The sequence below is a fragment of the Hyaena hyaena genome, unplaced genomic scaffold (assembly GCF_003009895.1).
Source record: "Hyaena hyaena isolate Hyena2069 unplaced genomic scaffold, ASM300989v1 scaffold_469, whole genome shotgun sequence".
In the NCBI taxonomy this organism is placed as follows: Eukaryota; Metazoa; Chordata; class Mammalia; order Carnivora; family Hyaenidae; genus Hyaena; species Hyaena hyaena.
In genome coordinates this window covers 907,033-924,060 of record NW_024081103.1, presented here as the reverse complement: position 1 = coordinate 924,060, position 17,028 = coordinate 907,033, and the positions used below count along the sequence as shown (strand labels likewise).

Below are 17,028 nucleotides of genomic sequence, written 5' to 3'. Positions count from 1 at the left end.
TAATCACCCATAACTAAACTATGTTTAATTTAAAATATCATGTTAGGGCACCTGGTTGGCCCAGTTAGTTAAGTATCGACTCTTGATTTCAGCTCAGGTCATGATCTCGCAGTTGTGAGTTCAAGCCCCACCTTGTGCTCTGTGCTGCTGGTGCACAGCCTGCTTGGGATTCTCTCTCTCTCCCTCTCTTTCTCTCAAATAAAGAAAATGTTAAAAAAAAGATACCATTTAGATTTCCACTTAAAAATCAAGCTCGAAGAACAAGCTTTTTAAAAAAACGTATTTAAACTAAAAACTTGTACATAAAGGCATCAAGTAGTTTCATAACATACTGACTCTGTGTGCAACACGGTATCTTTGGTGTTCATGTGAGAGTCAATCCTGATGCAAGGAAAAATGTAAACAATTAAAATTTGGAGACCCATTTGCAAAGGATATTGAACATACTAGTGGGCTGCAGTACCCCAGTGGATAGCCACTCCTATATTTTCTCATTATCTTACTATTCCATCCTATTTTATTTTATTTTTTTAATGTTTTATTTATTTCTATGAGAGAGAGAGAGAGAGAGAGACAGCGTGAGCAAGGGAGGGTCAGAGAGAGAGGGAGACACAGACTCTGAAACAGGCTCCAGGCTCTGAGCTAGCCGTCAGCACAGAGCCTGATGCGGGGCTTGAACCCACAAACTGTGAGATCATGACCTGAGTCGGTCGGATGCTTAACCGAATGAGCCACCCAGGCGCCCCAAGTCCTTTTGTCTCTTAATTAGGTTATAAGCAATTTAAAGTTGAAATATGTCTTTTGCATCCTGTAAATGAGTTTTTCAAACTCATTTGCGCATCTTGAAATCAATTTACCGGGTCATAATTGGCATTATATACACACCTATGTTATATATATGTGTATGCATGGCATGTAATGAGGGTAAATTTCATTTATGGAACTTTTAGGTTGCAGCAAAATATTTGGAAAGCTCTGTCCTGAAATACTTAGGGCAAGGTACATGAAAATCTCAGTTAGAGGCCGACTGTCCAGGAAGAAATCTTGGCAGTCTAGAATATAGCCCCCAATCAGAAAGGTAACAACCCCAAAAGTCATTTGAGTTACAGAAGTAAACTTTAGCTAAGATGAACACATCAGTCTCTACTTAAGAATCCAGTTCATCTGGGGCGCCTGGGTGGCTTAGTCGGTTAAGTGTCTGACTTTCGCTTAGGTCATGATCTCGCGGTTCGTGGGTTCGAGCCCCGCGTCGGGCTCTGTGCTGACTGCCAGCTCAGAGCCTGGAGCCTGTTTCAGTCTGTGACTCCCTCTCTCTCTGACCCTCCCTGCTCACGCTGTCTCTCTCTCTCCTAGAAATAAATAAAACATTAAAAAAAATTTTTTTTAAAAAGAATCCAGTTCATCTTATTTTAGACAGTCCTTAAACTTGGGGGCTGTCTTTCCTGCCCCTACAACAAATCAGAGGTAAGTTAGAACTGAGTGAAGAGGATTCTGAAGACAGCCACCAACATGGCTGTAATCAGAAAGCATAACCAGTCTGGAAAGGGCAAGGACACTACAAAAGAACTCCTAAGGTAGTAGTGTAAGCACTTGGCGTAGGGCAGACAGATGCTGACGCCTTCCTTGTCCCCTAGGGCACAGCTCTGAGGCCACAAGGAGCCGTGAGAAAAGCACTGGCAGGACACCCAGAAATTGGGTTGTACACACCTAACAGCATAGCAGGGGCCATGCGGCTTCAGCTCTCCCTCTGTCCCCGTTTCCTAGTCTGAAAAATGAGGTAGATTTGCTAGATGTTCTCAAAGTTTCCCTCCCCTTCAGCAGTTTTCTCATTTCATTGAATTTACAGCTAAGGCTGGTTTATGATATAAACATCACAATTACAACAAACCGGGTAATTGTTTTGTATACATTTTAAAGAAGTAGATGAGCAATTAAAACTGTTTCTTGGTGTGTTTGCATATTGAAATACTTACTTCATGTCTAAGCCTCTCTGTTATCTTAGTATTTTATGGTAACTATTTGAATACATGCTTGAAAATGTCCATAGAATTTGGCTACTTATATTTGGCTTTGTTTCTATAGGAATCTGAAGCTACTTAGCAGCATTTAAGGTATTTCTTCCCTTTTTTTTTATTTCTTCATTTGAGTTTTATTTTTTTTTATTTTTTGTATCTCCCAGATGGCTATCTAAATGCAAACCCAGTCCAGGCTTCAACAGCAACATTTTTTCTTTTCTTCAGCGAAGAGTAGAGAACGGAGACCAACTCTATCAGTATTGTTCACTGATAATAAAAGGCATATCTCTCAAGCAACAACTTCAGTGGGATCCCAGCAGTCACCATTTACAAGGGTTTATGGACTTTGGCCTCGGCATACTTGATGCCGATGAAACGCCCCTCGCGTCCGAAACTATTCTGTTAATGGCAGTGGGTATTTCTGGTCACTGGAGAACGCCTCTCGGTTATTTTTTTGTTAACAGGGCATCTGGATATTTGCAGGCTCAGCTGCTTCGTCTTAGCATTGGCAAACTGAGTGACATAGGGATCACAGTTCTGGCTGTCACCTCCGATGCTACAGCTCACAGCGTTCAGATGGCCAAAGCACTGGGGATACATATTGATGGGGACAACATGAAGTGTACATTTCAGCATCCCTCATCTTCTAGTCAGCAGATTGCATACTTCTTTGACTCTTGCCACTTGCTCAGATTAATAAGAAATGCATTTCAGAATTTTCAGAGCATTCAGTTTATTAATGGCATAGCACATTGGCAGCACCTTGTGGACCTGGTGGCGCTGGGGGACCAGGAATTAGCAAACATAGAAGGACTCCCACGAAAACTTGCAAATTTGAAACACCACGTGCTGAAGACTAACTGTGCTGCCCAGCTGTTCAGTGAGAGCGTGGCCAGCGCATTGGAGTGCTTGCTGTCATTAGGTCTGCCTCCTTTTCAAAACTGTATTGGTACTGTCCATTTTTTACGCTTAATTAACAATCTATTTGACATTTTTAATAGTAGGAACTGTTATGGAAAGGGACTTAAAGGACCTCTACTGCCTGAAACTTACAGTAAAATCAATCGTGTGTTAATTGAAGCCAAGACTATCTTTGTTACATTATCTGACGCTAGCAACAATCAAATAATTAAAGGTAAGCGAAAACTAGGATTCCTGGGATTTTTGCTTAACGCGGAGAGCTTAAAATGGCTCTATCAGAATTACGTTTTCCCAAAAGTCATGCCTTTTCCATATCTTCTGACTTATAAATTCAGTCAAGATCATCTGGAATTATTTCTCAGGATGCTTAGACAGGTATTAGTAACCAGCTCTACCCCTACCTGTATGGCATTCCAGAAAGCTTACCACAATTTGGAGACCAGATACAGATCACAAGATGAAGTTTTTCTAAGTGAAGTAAGCATCCTTGACATTTCAATTGCTCGAAGGACAGACTTGGCACTCTGGACTGTTCAGCGTCAGTATGGTGTCAGCAGTATGAAGACTCTTTTTCACAAAGACGATATTTGCCGAGACTGGTCTAATTGTTCGCTAAGTGAGGCGTTGCTAGATCTGTCAGATCACCAGCGAAAACTCACCTGTTGTGCCAGTTATGTTGCAAATAAGTTATCAGCTCTTTTAACTTGTGAGGAGTGCATCAGTGCACTCTATGCATCAGATCTCAAGGTTGCTAAAATTGGGTCTCTCTTGTGTGTTAAAAAGAAGAATGGTTTACATTTCCCTTCACAAAGTCTATGTCAAGTCATAAATATTTGTGATCGAGTTGTAAGAACCCATTCAAGAATGGCAGTCTATGAACTACTTCCTAAACAGAGAGAATTGTATCTTCAGCAGAAAATTTTATGTGAGCTTTCTGGGCATATTTATCTTTTTGTAGATTTAGATGAGCATCTCTTTGATGGAGAAGTGTGTGCCATCAATCACTTTGTAAAGTTACTAAAGGATATAATAATCTGTTTCTTAAAGATCAGAGCTAAAGATGTAGCTCAGTACCCTTTAAAACACCGTTCAGAAAGAATTGAAATGAAAACCTTTTCAAGGAAACACTGGTCATCTTTACAGGATTACAGATGTTCAAGTTCTGCTAATACCAATAAATTCAGGCATTTGTTAAGTAATGATGGATATCCATTCAAATGAGGCACCTAAAATAAAAGTTTCACGAAGAATTGTTGGTCAACATTTAAAGTTCAACCTACCATATTTTATAAATTGACCATTCTGCACAGTGACAAGTTTGTAATTCTGACTTATTAGAATTCCTAATTATGCATTTTATAAAATCTGCTTGTACTTTGGTATGGTTTGCAACATTTCAGTTACTCAGAATGTAGGAAGCAGTAAGTCAGTAGGAGCAGACCAGCCAACAGATGCTGCCTTTGAATATACGACTGTAAGACTGAGTAACATGACTAGACAGACTTTTCAACTTGTCCAGTCTGCTTTAAAACAAGAGAATAACAACAACTAAGAGTCATTAAAACATTGACTTCTTTTATAAATAGACTTCATTCCCTAAAAGAGCTTTGGTTTACAGCTCTTAAGAATGTTGACAGGAAAAAAAAAAAAAAGGAATATAAAACCTGGGATGTAATTTTTACTTACATGTGAAAATTAAGATGTGGTTTGAAAATTAGGCCAAGTGAAAATATCAAATACCACACAATCCCTTTGCCAGAGTACCCTAAAGTGGAAATACTTAGGCTTTATCAGACAGAAGGTAAACATGAGCCAGGAAATGGTTCCGGGTGCTACAACGAAGCCAGAGAATGTAGTCTGAGAAATACATAGGTGATGTCATTTTCACAATCCATTGTTGGACTTCAAAATACTACTTTAGAATAATAGAGTGGATACTTATTTGACTTCACTGGAAGAGCCCGATGCTCATCAGAGAGTGAGAAGCCTTATTTCAAGTTCTTCTGAAGTGTCCTTGTGTTTTGCAGGGAGGCTGAAATATATTTTCAGTGTTAAATGAATAATGGGACTTCACACCATGCAATTAATAAATTAGAAAAAGATGGTCAGTTTAGACTGGTTATGAGAATATTTGTCTTAATTACATAATTAGTTTTTTCAGAAATTTAGAAGCTTAAATGATTTGAAGATGGAAACATACTAAGGACAATTTTCTGCATTCTGTCACACCCACACTTGAAAAGATGAGTAAAAAAAAACATAGGTGAATGTACTTTCACATATGAGGAGTGTTTTAAATTTATAAAAGAAGAAACAAGCAGGTGATTCGCCTGTGTGTGTAAAACATCTACTCTTTGTGAATATATTCATGAAGTATAATTAATATGAAAACTTAAACCTGCAAAAGATTGACTAGGCAAAAGTTGAGTTTTATTAACTGAGATTCTCCTTAAATTACATATTTTGATATATTTCTGTTTTGTTCTACCTCAAACAAAGGTTTAAGTTTTGAGATGTAACCAGAGTTGTAGTATATTTTATGCAAGAGCTATCTCTGAGAAGTCTAAATATTGTGGGTTGTGTTTGCAATAGAATTTTAGATATACCAGGTTAAATATTATTTAAAGGAACCCTATTTGTAAATCACCACCTTTAACTTATTACTTCTATAAATCCAAGATTTGTTCAGATCTTTACTTAAAACTAGATTCATATCTGTAGGTGTCTCATGTTCTTTGCTGTTGCATTTGACTAATGTATACTCTGTAGTTTAAGAAATGAGTGTTTTGTATCATTTCTTTAAGTGCTGGATAAATGGGACAAATATTGACAACAGAAATATTTCCCTCACTGACTTTTTAAAAAGATTGTCTTAACGTTTTTATTCATTTTTGAGAGACACAGAACAAGGAGGGGCAGAGAGAGGGAGACACAGAATCTGAACTAGGCTCCAGGCTCCAAGCCGTCAGCACAGAGCCCAATGCAGCGCCTGAACCCACAAACCCTAAGATCATGACCGAAGTCAGACACTTAACTGACTGAGCCACCCAGGTGCCCCTCCTTCACTGCCTTTAACAGTTAATTGCTCTTGCTTTAGTGAAAGTGTTTCAAGTCTGATACCAAGTTTATTTAACACAATATGCTTTACAGCAGATTTTTAAAATAAATTATTCATATTTCATGAGGGTAATTTAGTTTCTAATTTCCACTTAGCACCTTTGTCCTTGTTTCTTCAGAGAAAACAAACATTCTCTTCAGAAATTTATCCTTCCTACTTTTCAACACATAGAGCAGGAACAACTGGATATCCACATGCAAAAGTATTAACTCTAAGCGTGTCAAAGACCTAAGTATAATCAGTAAAACTATAAAACTCTTAGGAGAAAGTAGAGAAGTCTTTGAGACTTAGATTAGGTAATAGTTTCTTAAATATGACATCAAAAACATGAACAACAAAAAATAAATTGGATGTCACCAATAAAACTGACTTCATAAGACACCATCAGCAGCCCACAGAATGGGAGAAAATACTACTCACACATCTGATAAAGGACTTGTATCTAGGATATACAGAGAACTCCTATAACTCAATAATGAAGGACAAATAACCCAGTTTGAAGAAATGGGTAAAGAACATAAATAGACATTCTTCAAAGGAGATAATGCAAATGGGTTGTAAAAACATGAGTATGTGCCCAACATCATAAACCATCTGGGAAATGCAAATCAAAACCACAATGAGGTATCACTTTACACCCACTAGGTTGGCTGTAGTAAGAAAGATAATAAATGTTGACAAGAATGTAGAGAAATTGAAATCCTCTTACCTTGTTGGTAGGAATGCAGATGCTTTGAAAAACAGCTTGGCAGCTCTTCAAAAGGTTAAACAGTTAACCTTATCACCCAGCAGTTCTGCTGAAAGGTGTATATATAATATACCCAAGAGAAATAACATGTCCATGTAAAATTTCATATTATAGCTAAAAAGTGAAAAAACCTAAATGTACAACTGATTGAATAAAAATGTGTTGCATTCATACAATGGGTAGTATGGTATGTATACATTATTCTTTATAACAAACTGCCAGAACTGTTTTTGTGAAGTGACAGTGCCACTCTGCATTCCCATCAAGAAATGTATGAAAGTTCCAGTTCCTCTCCTTTCTTCCCAGTACTTGGTATTGCCAGGGTTCAGTTTTGAATTAGCCATTCTAATAGGTGTACACTAACATTTCACTGTGGCTTTCATTTCCATTTTCCTAATGGCTAACAATGCTGAGCATCTTTTCATAGGATTATTTGCCATCCACATAATCTTCTTAGGTGAAAGGTCTGTTCAAGTCTTTAGCCCTGATTTTGGAAGGTTGCTTTATTTTACTGAGTGTTAGTTATTATGTATTCTTGATGTAAGTGCATTATCTGATGCATTTTGCAAATATTTTCTGCCAGTCTATGACTTTCCTTATTGTGTTTTGAAGGGCAGACATTAATTTTGAAAAATCCATTTTATCAATGTTTTTCTTTTAGGGATATTTCTTAGTTTCATATCTAAGAAATCTTTGCCTAACCCAAAGCCACAGAGGTTTTTCTTATGTTTTCTTCTAGGTATTTGGTAGCTTTAGGTCTTGCATTTAGGTTATGATCCATTTGCAGTCAATTCTGGTCTGAGATTCACATTTTTACATATGGATATCCCAGCACTGTTTGTTAAAAAAGATTCTTCTTCCCTGAATTACCTTTGAACCTTTCTCAAAAACTGACCATATATATATGGGTCTACTTCTGGGCTCTGTTGTGTTCCATTGATCCATTGGTCTGACACTTTTCTAGTACCACAGTGACCTAATTAATTAGACTTTATATGAGCCTTGAAGTCAGGTGGAAATTTCACCTTTGTTCTTTATTCAGAAATGTTTGGCTATTCTGATTGTATCTTTCTGTACATATTGTTTAATCGGCTTGTTGATTTTTACAAAGATTCCTGCTGAGATTTTGGCTGGAACTTTATGGAATCCAAAGATCAATTTGGAGAGAAGTGATATCTTAATAATATTGAGTGTTCCAATTCACGAACATGGTAGATCTCTCCTTTTTTAAAGTCTTTGATTTTATCAGTGTTTTCTACACTTCACCTACAGATCTTGTGTATGTTACATTTCATGTTTTGTGGTGCTACTATAAATGCTAATTGTAAAATTTGTTTCTAAATGTTCATTGCTACTATGTAAAATACAATTTTACATATTGACTTTGCTTAAACTCACTTATTCTAGCTTTTTTCTTTAAAGATCACTATGACTTTTGTATTTAGGCAGTCACATCTACCCGTACTGTCTTACTCATTTCCAACCTGTGCTCCCCCACTTACTGTACTTGACCCCCAACACAAAGTTGGTGCCTGGTTCCTAGTCTAGCAGGGGGAGCCTTCGGTCTTCACCACTTATATATTAGCTGAAGGCTTTTTAGTAAATGGTCTTTTCAGGTTGAGAATCCTTTCTCTTCCTGGTGTGCTGAAGAGTTTGTATGTGTGTATGTGCATTTCAGTCATAAGTGGGTCTTGAATTTTGTCAGATAACTTTTCTGTACCTTTTAATTTTGGGAAAATATTTGAGATATAATTGACATATTGTAATATTAACCCTTTTAAAGCATATAATTCAGTAGTTTTTAATATTTTCAAAAGGTTCGCTGCAACTTTTAAGATGATCATACAGTTTTACTTCTTTTTTATATCCATACAGTGAATTACATGGATTATTTTTGAATGTTGAGTCAATTTTTTATTCCTGAGATAAAGCCAGCCTGGTCACAATGCATTCTTTTTGTCTATTGCCAGACTTCATTTGATAATATAATCAGAGAATTAAAGTCTGTGGCCTTATAGTGAATATTACCCTGAACTGAATATATTAATGCTTTTGAGAAAAAAAATGCCTTAAATGCTTTCATAAAACTATTTACAATTTTTATAGAAAAAAAGCCCTTATACTTTTCACTTTATAAAGTAATTTGTATTATAAAAACCTCACATTTGGTCTACAGATAATGACAAAATCTGCATTAAGGAAACACATACACACACACAGTCCTAAGTAATTGACATAGTAGAAAATAACTCCAATAGTAAAGGCTTTCTAGGGGCGCCTGGGTGGCTTAGTCGGTTAAGCGTCCGACTTTCACTTGGGTCATGATCTCGCAGTTCGTGGGTTCGAGCCCCACGTCGGGCTCTGTGCTGACTGCCAGATCAGAGCCTGGAGCCTGTTTCGGTCTGTGGCTCCCTCTCTCTCTGACCCTCCCCTGCTCACGCTGTTTCTCTCTCTCTCTCTCCTAGAAATAAATAAAACATTAAAAAACAATTTTTTTTTGGTAAAGGCTTTCTAGTGGACTGGCTTCCTTTCCTTTGGGTTGCTCCTGCGGAATTTTCTACAGAAAATGCTGAAAAACAATGCAACATGATGGTAGAGGTCCTAGTTTGAAGCTGCGTTCACATAACGAGTATTCTCTTAGCTATTTGTGTTACAGAACAATAAAAGTAGAAAACTTTTCTATAGGTTATTTTTATTCACATTTTACATAAGACTTAGAAAATGTTAGTTGTCTGAATCAAAGAACAGGGAAGCTAAAGCAGTAGTCTCGCCCCTAAAGTCGCTGCTCTGCTTGTTTTATTATGGGCAACATTAAGGTTTTATTTCCCAGATAATCCAGAGAGAAGACCTACAGGTTTCTTTTCATTCTTGAGAAAAGGAAACTAAGAAAGGTAGGTGCTCACCATAAAAACATCACACATTAAAAGAAAGGAAAGAGTAGACTGAGTTTCTGCCCTAAACAGTGGAAAACAGAAGACATATTCTTTCAAAGCAATTTTTGGTTAATGATAATTGGGCAAAATGATACTTATTTTTTGTGTGCTTTCAGAAGTGATGTCAGATTTACTTAAAATCAGATATTTTAAGTTTCTTGTATGTTAAATGGTTAAAAGTGTTCTTAAAGAAAAAAAGCAAACCCTCTTTTTTTTTTTTTTTACAGAATAGTATAAATGTTTATTTTCTGTATGATTTACTTTGCTGTCCTGTTTTTACAATATAGAAAAGTGTATTCTTTGAATAGCTCTAGTAAATATAAATTTAATCTTTCTACTTTGGGATGTAAATAGAGCTAAAAAAATTATATACCCACCCTCCCCAAATAGTCTTTTAAAATTGTTGAATTAATGTGGATATTAATCTTGTTCAGCAATTTGATGCAAATGCCTAAATACAAAAAGTTGCTTAGTAAGTACTACACAGGAAGGAAAGTCTTAATACTTTAGATAGCTTCTTGAAAATCAGAAAAACTAGTAGCATTTGATTGCACCTTCAAGTTTTTACAAGCAAGACATTCTCAAGCAATGCTGTCATACATAATCTACAATTGTAATCCAAATTTCACAAACATTTTCTGCACACTGTATATAAATACACATCACAAAGGTGCAATTAGAATTAAACACAGAATATGTACAAAATGAACAAACTTTAGGTTTAGACCAAAAAGGTACTGTAATCTTTTGAAAAATAACTTGATTAGATATTTTATCCTCTTACACTAATTTACATTTATACAAATTTTAATTAAACATACTAGACTGAGGTGCTAAGAATGTTTGCACTATCTACATTTAAAGTTACTGCACTATAATTTTATAAATCCAGATTTCAAAAGGAAGATACTTCAGTGAATAACGGAATCTTCTTTTGGATTACTTAATTTCTATTGCCTATATCTTGCATGTTCATATGAACATATATACACACTTAATACATACAACTACAGATTCCTTGTAGGAAATGTAACAATCATATACTAATAATTACTGACGATTAAGGTACCTAACAAAATGCCTGAATTCTAACATGGTTTTTTTTTGTCATAAAATCCAGAGTCCTATTACAGGCTCTTAAATTCATAAAGCTTTTGAAGTTTGAATTAGCGAAAATGATTTAGGTTATTTTAATAATAATAAGAAAACACTCATACCTTCAGCTTATCAAATCACTGGCTAAAAATAATGCCATATTAAGCTTCCCTTATAAAAAGAAATCCCACTATAATTTTGAAAGCTTTGTTAGGAGGCCCTTTCAGTAAATCAAGTTAAGACTCCTACACTGGATTGTGACCTCTTAGTTCAAAAGTCTATAAAGAGAATTGTATAGATGAAAAGTTCCTCCCTCAATTCATTTATCAGAGCTCTGATGTTCTTTACTTCCCCATCCAAGTCAAATTTTATACCTGATGATTATGTAAGTTTCTATATCACTACATAATGGTAAGTTCTATTTGTATGCACCTCTCACTTTTAACAGTACCCAGGAATCACTCTGACAATTTATTATCATTTCAAATACACAGCACCTCCTTCAAAGAAAATGGAAACATCCCAGAGCATCTCTTAGTCACTCTTTCTTAGAGAAAACACCTTGCCTATCGAGAACTACTTACTGTTCCTCAACACTTTGTTTTTTAAAAAAACTTTTTAATTTTAAAAGTGTGCCTATGGATTACTTCCCCTTCTGACATTCCCAAAGTGACAACAGGATATTATTCCAGAATCTGTGCTAAAAAGTTTTTTTCTTAAAAAGGTAGTGCTTTTCTAAACACAAAATGTCATCTGAATATGTCTCATAAGAATTTGCTTATGGAGACATTCTATCTGCTTAGGTCTGGTACCAAAGAATGACTGGGTAACACCAATGGTTCTCTGGCTTTTTCTACTGGAACAAAGTCATACAACGCCATATATTATAAATTATGTTAATTTATAAATGTCCTCTATTTGTCAATAGTATCAGAAGGATAGAACATCTAATTCTTAAGAAACCCATGCAAATTAAAAATCTATATAATACAATAAAGAAAATCTCAATTTAGAAGGGGCATAAACAGATTTAACGAAGATTTAAAATGTACGAATTTCCTCATTTAAAATTTCTTCTCTTTCAATATTATAACTTCAGGTCTCACAAGGACTGAGTTAACAGTACAATCATTGTTAAATTATCTTCCAGAAAATCAAGTATCCCTGGACCTTCAATTTTCTGTACAGTTCCATTTATCAGTCTTTTGTGCAAGAGTTAGCAATTCATGGCACAAGGGTCACTTTTTGCTTTGCCTGCAGAGTTGATGACGCTCATCAAACATCGTCCAAATTCCTCAAGTATCATCCTTTCGGCTGCTGCCTTTGATTTTCCCTTCTTGTCTGCCTGCTCCGCCTGGGCAAGGAGGCAATTACATGTGGCTTCTGCTACTTCTTTAGTTACAAATGTAAATGGCAATCTGAAATGATTTTTTGAGAGAGAGAGAGAGAGAGAGAGAGATGATGATGGTTGAATAACAGCAACAGTGGATGACCTTGCTTCACATGAATATCTGTTGACACGTTCGTGACTCACCAGCACACTGAGCATTAGAGTGTGTGCAGTGAGCACAAGCACATCCCAAAGCACTTTAAAAAGTTAGACCTGGTGTTATTATTGTGTATTTTTAAAACACTATTCAGAAAATACAATTTTACATAAAATACATGTCTTATTACCTACACTAGGTTATCTGGTTAACAAAAAAAGATGTTAATTCTCTATGTCGACTGAATAATTCTATAACAAAGTACTCCTAATTAACGAATCTTAGTTTCCAGAGTGCAATCTTTGTTTTATTTGCAATCTTTGTTTTATTTACTATTACTTCTTCACAGCCTAGAAGACTGCCTGACACAGAGAAACACTCCATGAATATTTGCTCAATGAATGAATAAAATTGCGAATTGAAAGCACTATCTCCTGGACAACACTAAAAGTAAAGCACTTTCCCAGAGTCCCATATTGTTCATAAAACAGAAAGCACACCAAAATTCTGCACTGTCCACCCTGGCAAACAAAACCAAATTGGTGGGAAACCAAATGCTGTTCTCTATAAGGAGTTTCATTCATAAAGACCTAAACTATTAGGTATTAAATAAGAGCAATCCATCCTGACTGAGGCTTGCTGACGTAGCCGAGTCTTAAAGCCTTCAGAGACAAATCAGGCAACTTAAAGTCACCACAAACTCAACAACCCTAACAGAAGGAAACTGCAGAACAAATCAAGTCTGAAGTTCAGACCTGCTATGACAAGAGAATAATTGAGGGTTTGGGGTGCTGTACACTTGTGTGAAAATCTTTAAAATGCAAAACACTTTAAATTAGAAAATAGAATATTGCAATGATGTTAATATTATGTAAGTAGTGTAACACTGCGTTACACTACTGTGTAACAGTTCTTCAGGATTGCAATCTGACATATTTTGTTCAAAAAGGAGCATTTCTGTAAGCATTGGAGCCTATTTCAACTTAGGCATTTTACACAATATACCATCCGCAAGGCTCACTGCATTTAATAATTCTGCAAATTCACCTCTACCAAACCCTGATACAAATCCACACCAGCAAGCTATGCGGCATCCGGCCCCACCAAACGCGGTGACAGCAATACTTTATTCTTCGTGGCCACGTGGTAAGGCTGATAGGAAGGATAAGAGAACCGAGACCCTGAGTAGGCGAGGGGGTGCTTGTCGAATTCAAGTACTACTGCACAGCACCCACAGTATTTAAACTCAGCTCGGCCAAACTTTAAAGCTCAAGAGTTTTCCTTTTCCAGAGTTTAGTTGTCTAGTGAAACAAGGTGCCCCAAGAGGATGGGGGCAACACCACAAGGGCGCAGAAAAGGCAAGAGAAGGAAAGGATGTGCAAAATATGAATGCTGATACCGCCAGGAACAGGTGTAAGAGTTTAGTTTTCTTAGGGATTTGTCAAATTACATCATTACCTCATTTCAGTGGCGAGAAATCCAATGAAATTAAGCACAAAGCATTTTAGAAGTATGTACTATATCGGACAGTGGTTTTCCTATTACCTTCAAAATCCTTTACAAGTAACTAAAAATAGAAAGTGCAAAAAGAGGTTTGCAACAATCCAAAGTATGAATTTTGTCCAAAAAGAAGAATACTGATATCATCCTATAAAAAGACATTAAAATACTGACTTACTTTCCTCCTCCACTATTCAGAGCTGGCGTTGGCCTGGTAAGCAAGTCCGAAATCTGAGAAGATAACTTAGTTTTTGCTGCCGTCTGTTGCTGTACCCTCACTTCGGCTGCATCTGCCAAGTGCATCAGTGTCTTTCTTTCTGGGCTTTCTTCAAAATTCTTACAGCCAACACATTTGCATATTGAGGAACACATTATTTTTGCCTAAAAGATTTACAAAAGAAAAGCTTCCAAATCAAACCCAAAAAGCATTACTCTAAGTAGACTGATCAAATCAGTAGATAACAGAATTAACTGGTCAAATGACATAAGATACAATGGAAATAAGCTCTTCCTGACAAACACGCAGTGGGCTACCTACATGTGGATAGGTCAAGTATTTAACAAGAGCAGTTACACAGTGTGTGTTTTTGAGCACTTCCATATCAATTCTTCCCCCACTAAAGGTTTTCCTCCTGATAGGATTAACATATGTTCTTTATAAAGAATGTGAATGATACAGCATTAAAAAATAACGGTTATCCACAATCCAACCACCCCAGTCAAATCACCATTAACATGTTAATCATGTCCCACTTATGCAAACACACACTCAATTATTACAGGAGAGGAATTTCATAGATGCTATTTTTATTATGGATAATTTCCATATTATCCCTCCCTGAATCCCCTTCTCCAGATTCCCCAAATCCTTCTACAGTCCATATTAAACCACTGTGTCCTTGTATGTAAAAATATGTAAAGCACATTTTTATGAAAAACACAGCCCTTATGTACATATACCTATCTTAACTAACAAAACACATCTTTTTTTTTAGTTCAATTTACAAAATCATATGCCCACTTTCTGCATCTCCTTTTCTCTTTCTATATATATATTATGCCTTTATTTCTATGAGCTAGATTTCTAGAATTGGGCTCACTGGCCAAAGGGTATGTGTACTTTAATAGATGTGGCCAGACTGTTTTTATAAAAGGCTGTAACACCTCACATCTCATCAGCAATGTAGAAAAGAAGGCTTCCCCACATTCCCTCCAACAGTGTACATTATAGTTCTTTTTAGTATTTAGCAATCTGATTGGGGAAAAGAGGTAAAGTGAGATCTCACTGTTCTGCCACTGACATTTCCTAAAACCTAGTAAATTTGGGTTATCTTTTGTTGGCTACATTTTCTTCAGTGAACCCATGTCAATTTAAAGAAACATACCTACTACTCTTTGGCTCTACAGCACCTAGCAAGATAAATTATATGATGATGAACACATTTAATCCTGCTCCTTTCTTACAATACAGAAATAAATTCTCTTTACCAAGGGAAGAAATGGATATAGATTTTGGATTAATTGGGCTAAGCTACATGTAATAAGTATCTAATGATGAAGAGGTGAAATCCCTGGTATCAATGGGGGAAAAAGACACACCAGTAATGATACTATGGATTAAGAATGAAGAACCATAAGAAAGGTACTAATAATCTAACAGGAACTCAGGAAGAAGAAATTGGAATGACAGAGTATTCATTTAGCTTTGCTGATACAACTTCCCTTGTGGTCAAAAAAAGGAGGAGAAAAAAGGTTACAAGGCACAACCGTTTAAAAAATGTGGACAGTCAACACCTCCACTCAACAAGCCCTGAAAGCTGAGTGAAAGGAACAGGCACATGTTACCCAGATGCAGACTAACTGGACCAAAAAAGCCAATTCAATTCACAAGACTAGCAACTGAACACACAAACTGTCATACAATATCCCAGCCAATGCAAAATGGGACAATCAGCCACTGCCAGTCATAGATTCGTGTATTTCAAGTGTTTCCATTTCTCGGTCTTTGAGAATGACAATTTAGTTATTAGACGTTATGTGTGTCCTAAAAGTCAAGGATTTTGTTAACAGGGCAGCTTTCTCTCTTGTAGCATATTTCAACCAGCTCACTGCCTTTTCTATTTCCATTAATTCTCAGATTTAGTTAAATTGTCAGTTCTTGTATGTCTGACTATCATATACCTGGCATGTACGGACTGCTCAGCGCCATATGCAAGGAAGGGCTTCTCTGCCCTTCTGACCCAGCTGTACATCAATTTTCATTATGTCTCTTTTCGTGGACTTGGTTTTATAATAAGAATATGCTATTCTTACATTTTTTACATAGTCATGATGAATTCTGTAGGATATGGTTTATGAACAGAAGCCACCTATTTCAGCATGTGTTCAAATAAAGGAGTCCGTCTTTTCCAACACAGAAGAAAAAACTGACTTGTTTGACTCTAAGACATTATTTAAGACACTTTCAAAATACTCTTAATTATACACCATTTTCATTCATTTTGACTTTAGGACTAACAAGAGGTTACCTTACTATATACTTCTTGGAAGGAGTATTTGATTTCTAACATAGGTGAATTAAGAATTCACTACACAGGGAATACAGATACATCAGCTTTACTGTGACACACTTTGGGTAGGAAGGGGCACGGGATGGCAGACACACACTCCTAAAGCAGGGCAGTGCCATGAGGGGAGAACGCCGTCCTTGGTATTACTTTACCAAGCACAAGGCTAGGGCTTCTGCCAAAACTAAAACTAAGGTGTCCTTCTGAATACGAAATCTGAAAGTATAAAAATCTAACAGATGAGAAAGCCAACTAACTGTAGGAATGACTCAATTCCAATGATTGGCAGTGAAGAGTTTCAGGTATACCAAAAAAGCAAATGCACTAACACAGGGTTACTCTTGGGAATGAATAGATTATTCTATTTAAGATTTGAAAATGAAAACAATGTTTATTATATAGTTATGTCAGGTAGTACTTTGTCTATAGCAAGAAGGGGATGATTTAAATCGCATTTAAAAATAAATAAATAGCACCTGTCAAAGACGCCTCACCAAGAATGGTCAGCAGCAAAAATGGATGCAATCACTTCACAATGACCAATAACCTCAACCAGCAATATTTCATATTTCTCCTTTCCTATTTTTATGCTCAGAAAGCAAACTGCATAACATATCAGTTTTTCAAAGAGCACTGCTCTTCAA

General features: G+C 36.3%; 2 protein-coding genes across 9 annotated transcripts in view; one reads left to right on the top strand and one right to left on the bottom strand.

Annotated features, from left to right (window-relative positions):
• Positions 1 to 4,588, top strand: part of THAP9 (THAP domain containing 9) — a 15,957-nt gene extending 11,369 nt beyond the window's left edge. For both annotated transcript variants that reach the window (XM_039253965.1, XM_039253966.1), the window contains exon 5: positions 2,180 to 4,588. In XM_039253965.1, coding sequence (XP_039109896.1) covers positions 2,180 to 4,157 — 1,978 coding nt within the window. In that variant the 3' untranslated portion in view covers positions 4,158 to 4,588. The remainder of the gene's footprint in view (positions 1 to 2,179) is intronic.
• A 5,399-nt stretch (positions 4,589 to 9,987) lies between these two features.
• LIN54 (lin-54 DREAM MuvB core complex component) overlaps positions 9,988 to 17,028 on the bottom strand; it is a 65,227-nt gene continuing 58,186 nt past the window's right edge. For all 7 annotated transcript variants that reach the window (XM_039253974.1, XM_039253978.1, XM_039253973.1 and 4 more), the window contains 2 exons: positions 13,996 to 14,198; positions 9,988 to 12,248 (listed from right to left, as the gene is read on the bottom strand). In XM_039253974.1, coding sequence (XP_039109905.1) covers positions 12,047 to 12,248; positions 13,996 to 14,198 — 405 coding nt within the window. In that variant the 3' untranslated portion in view covers positions 9,988 to 12,046. The remainder of the gene's footprint in view (positions 12,249 to 13,995; positions 14,199 to 17,028) is intronic.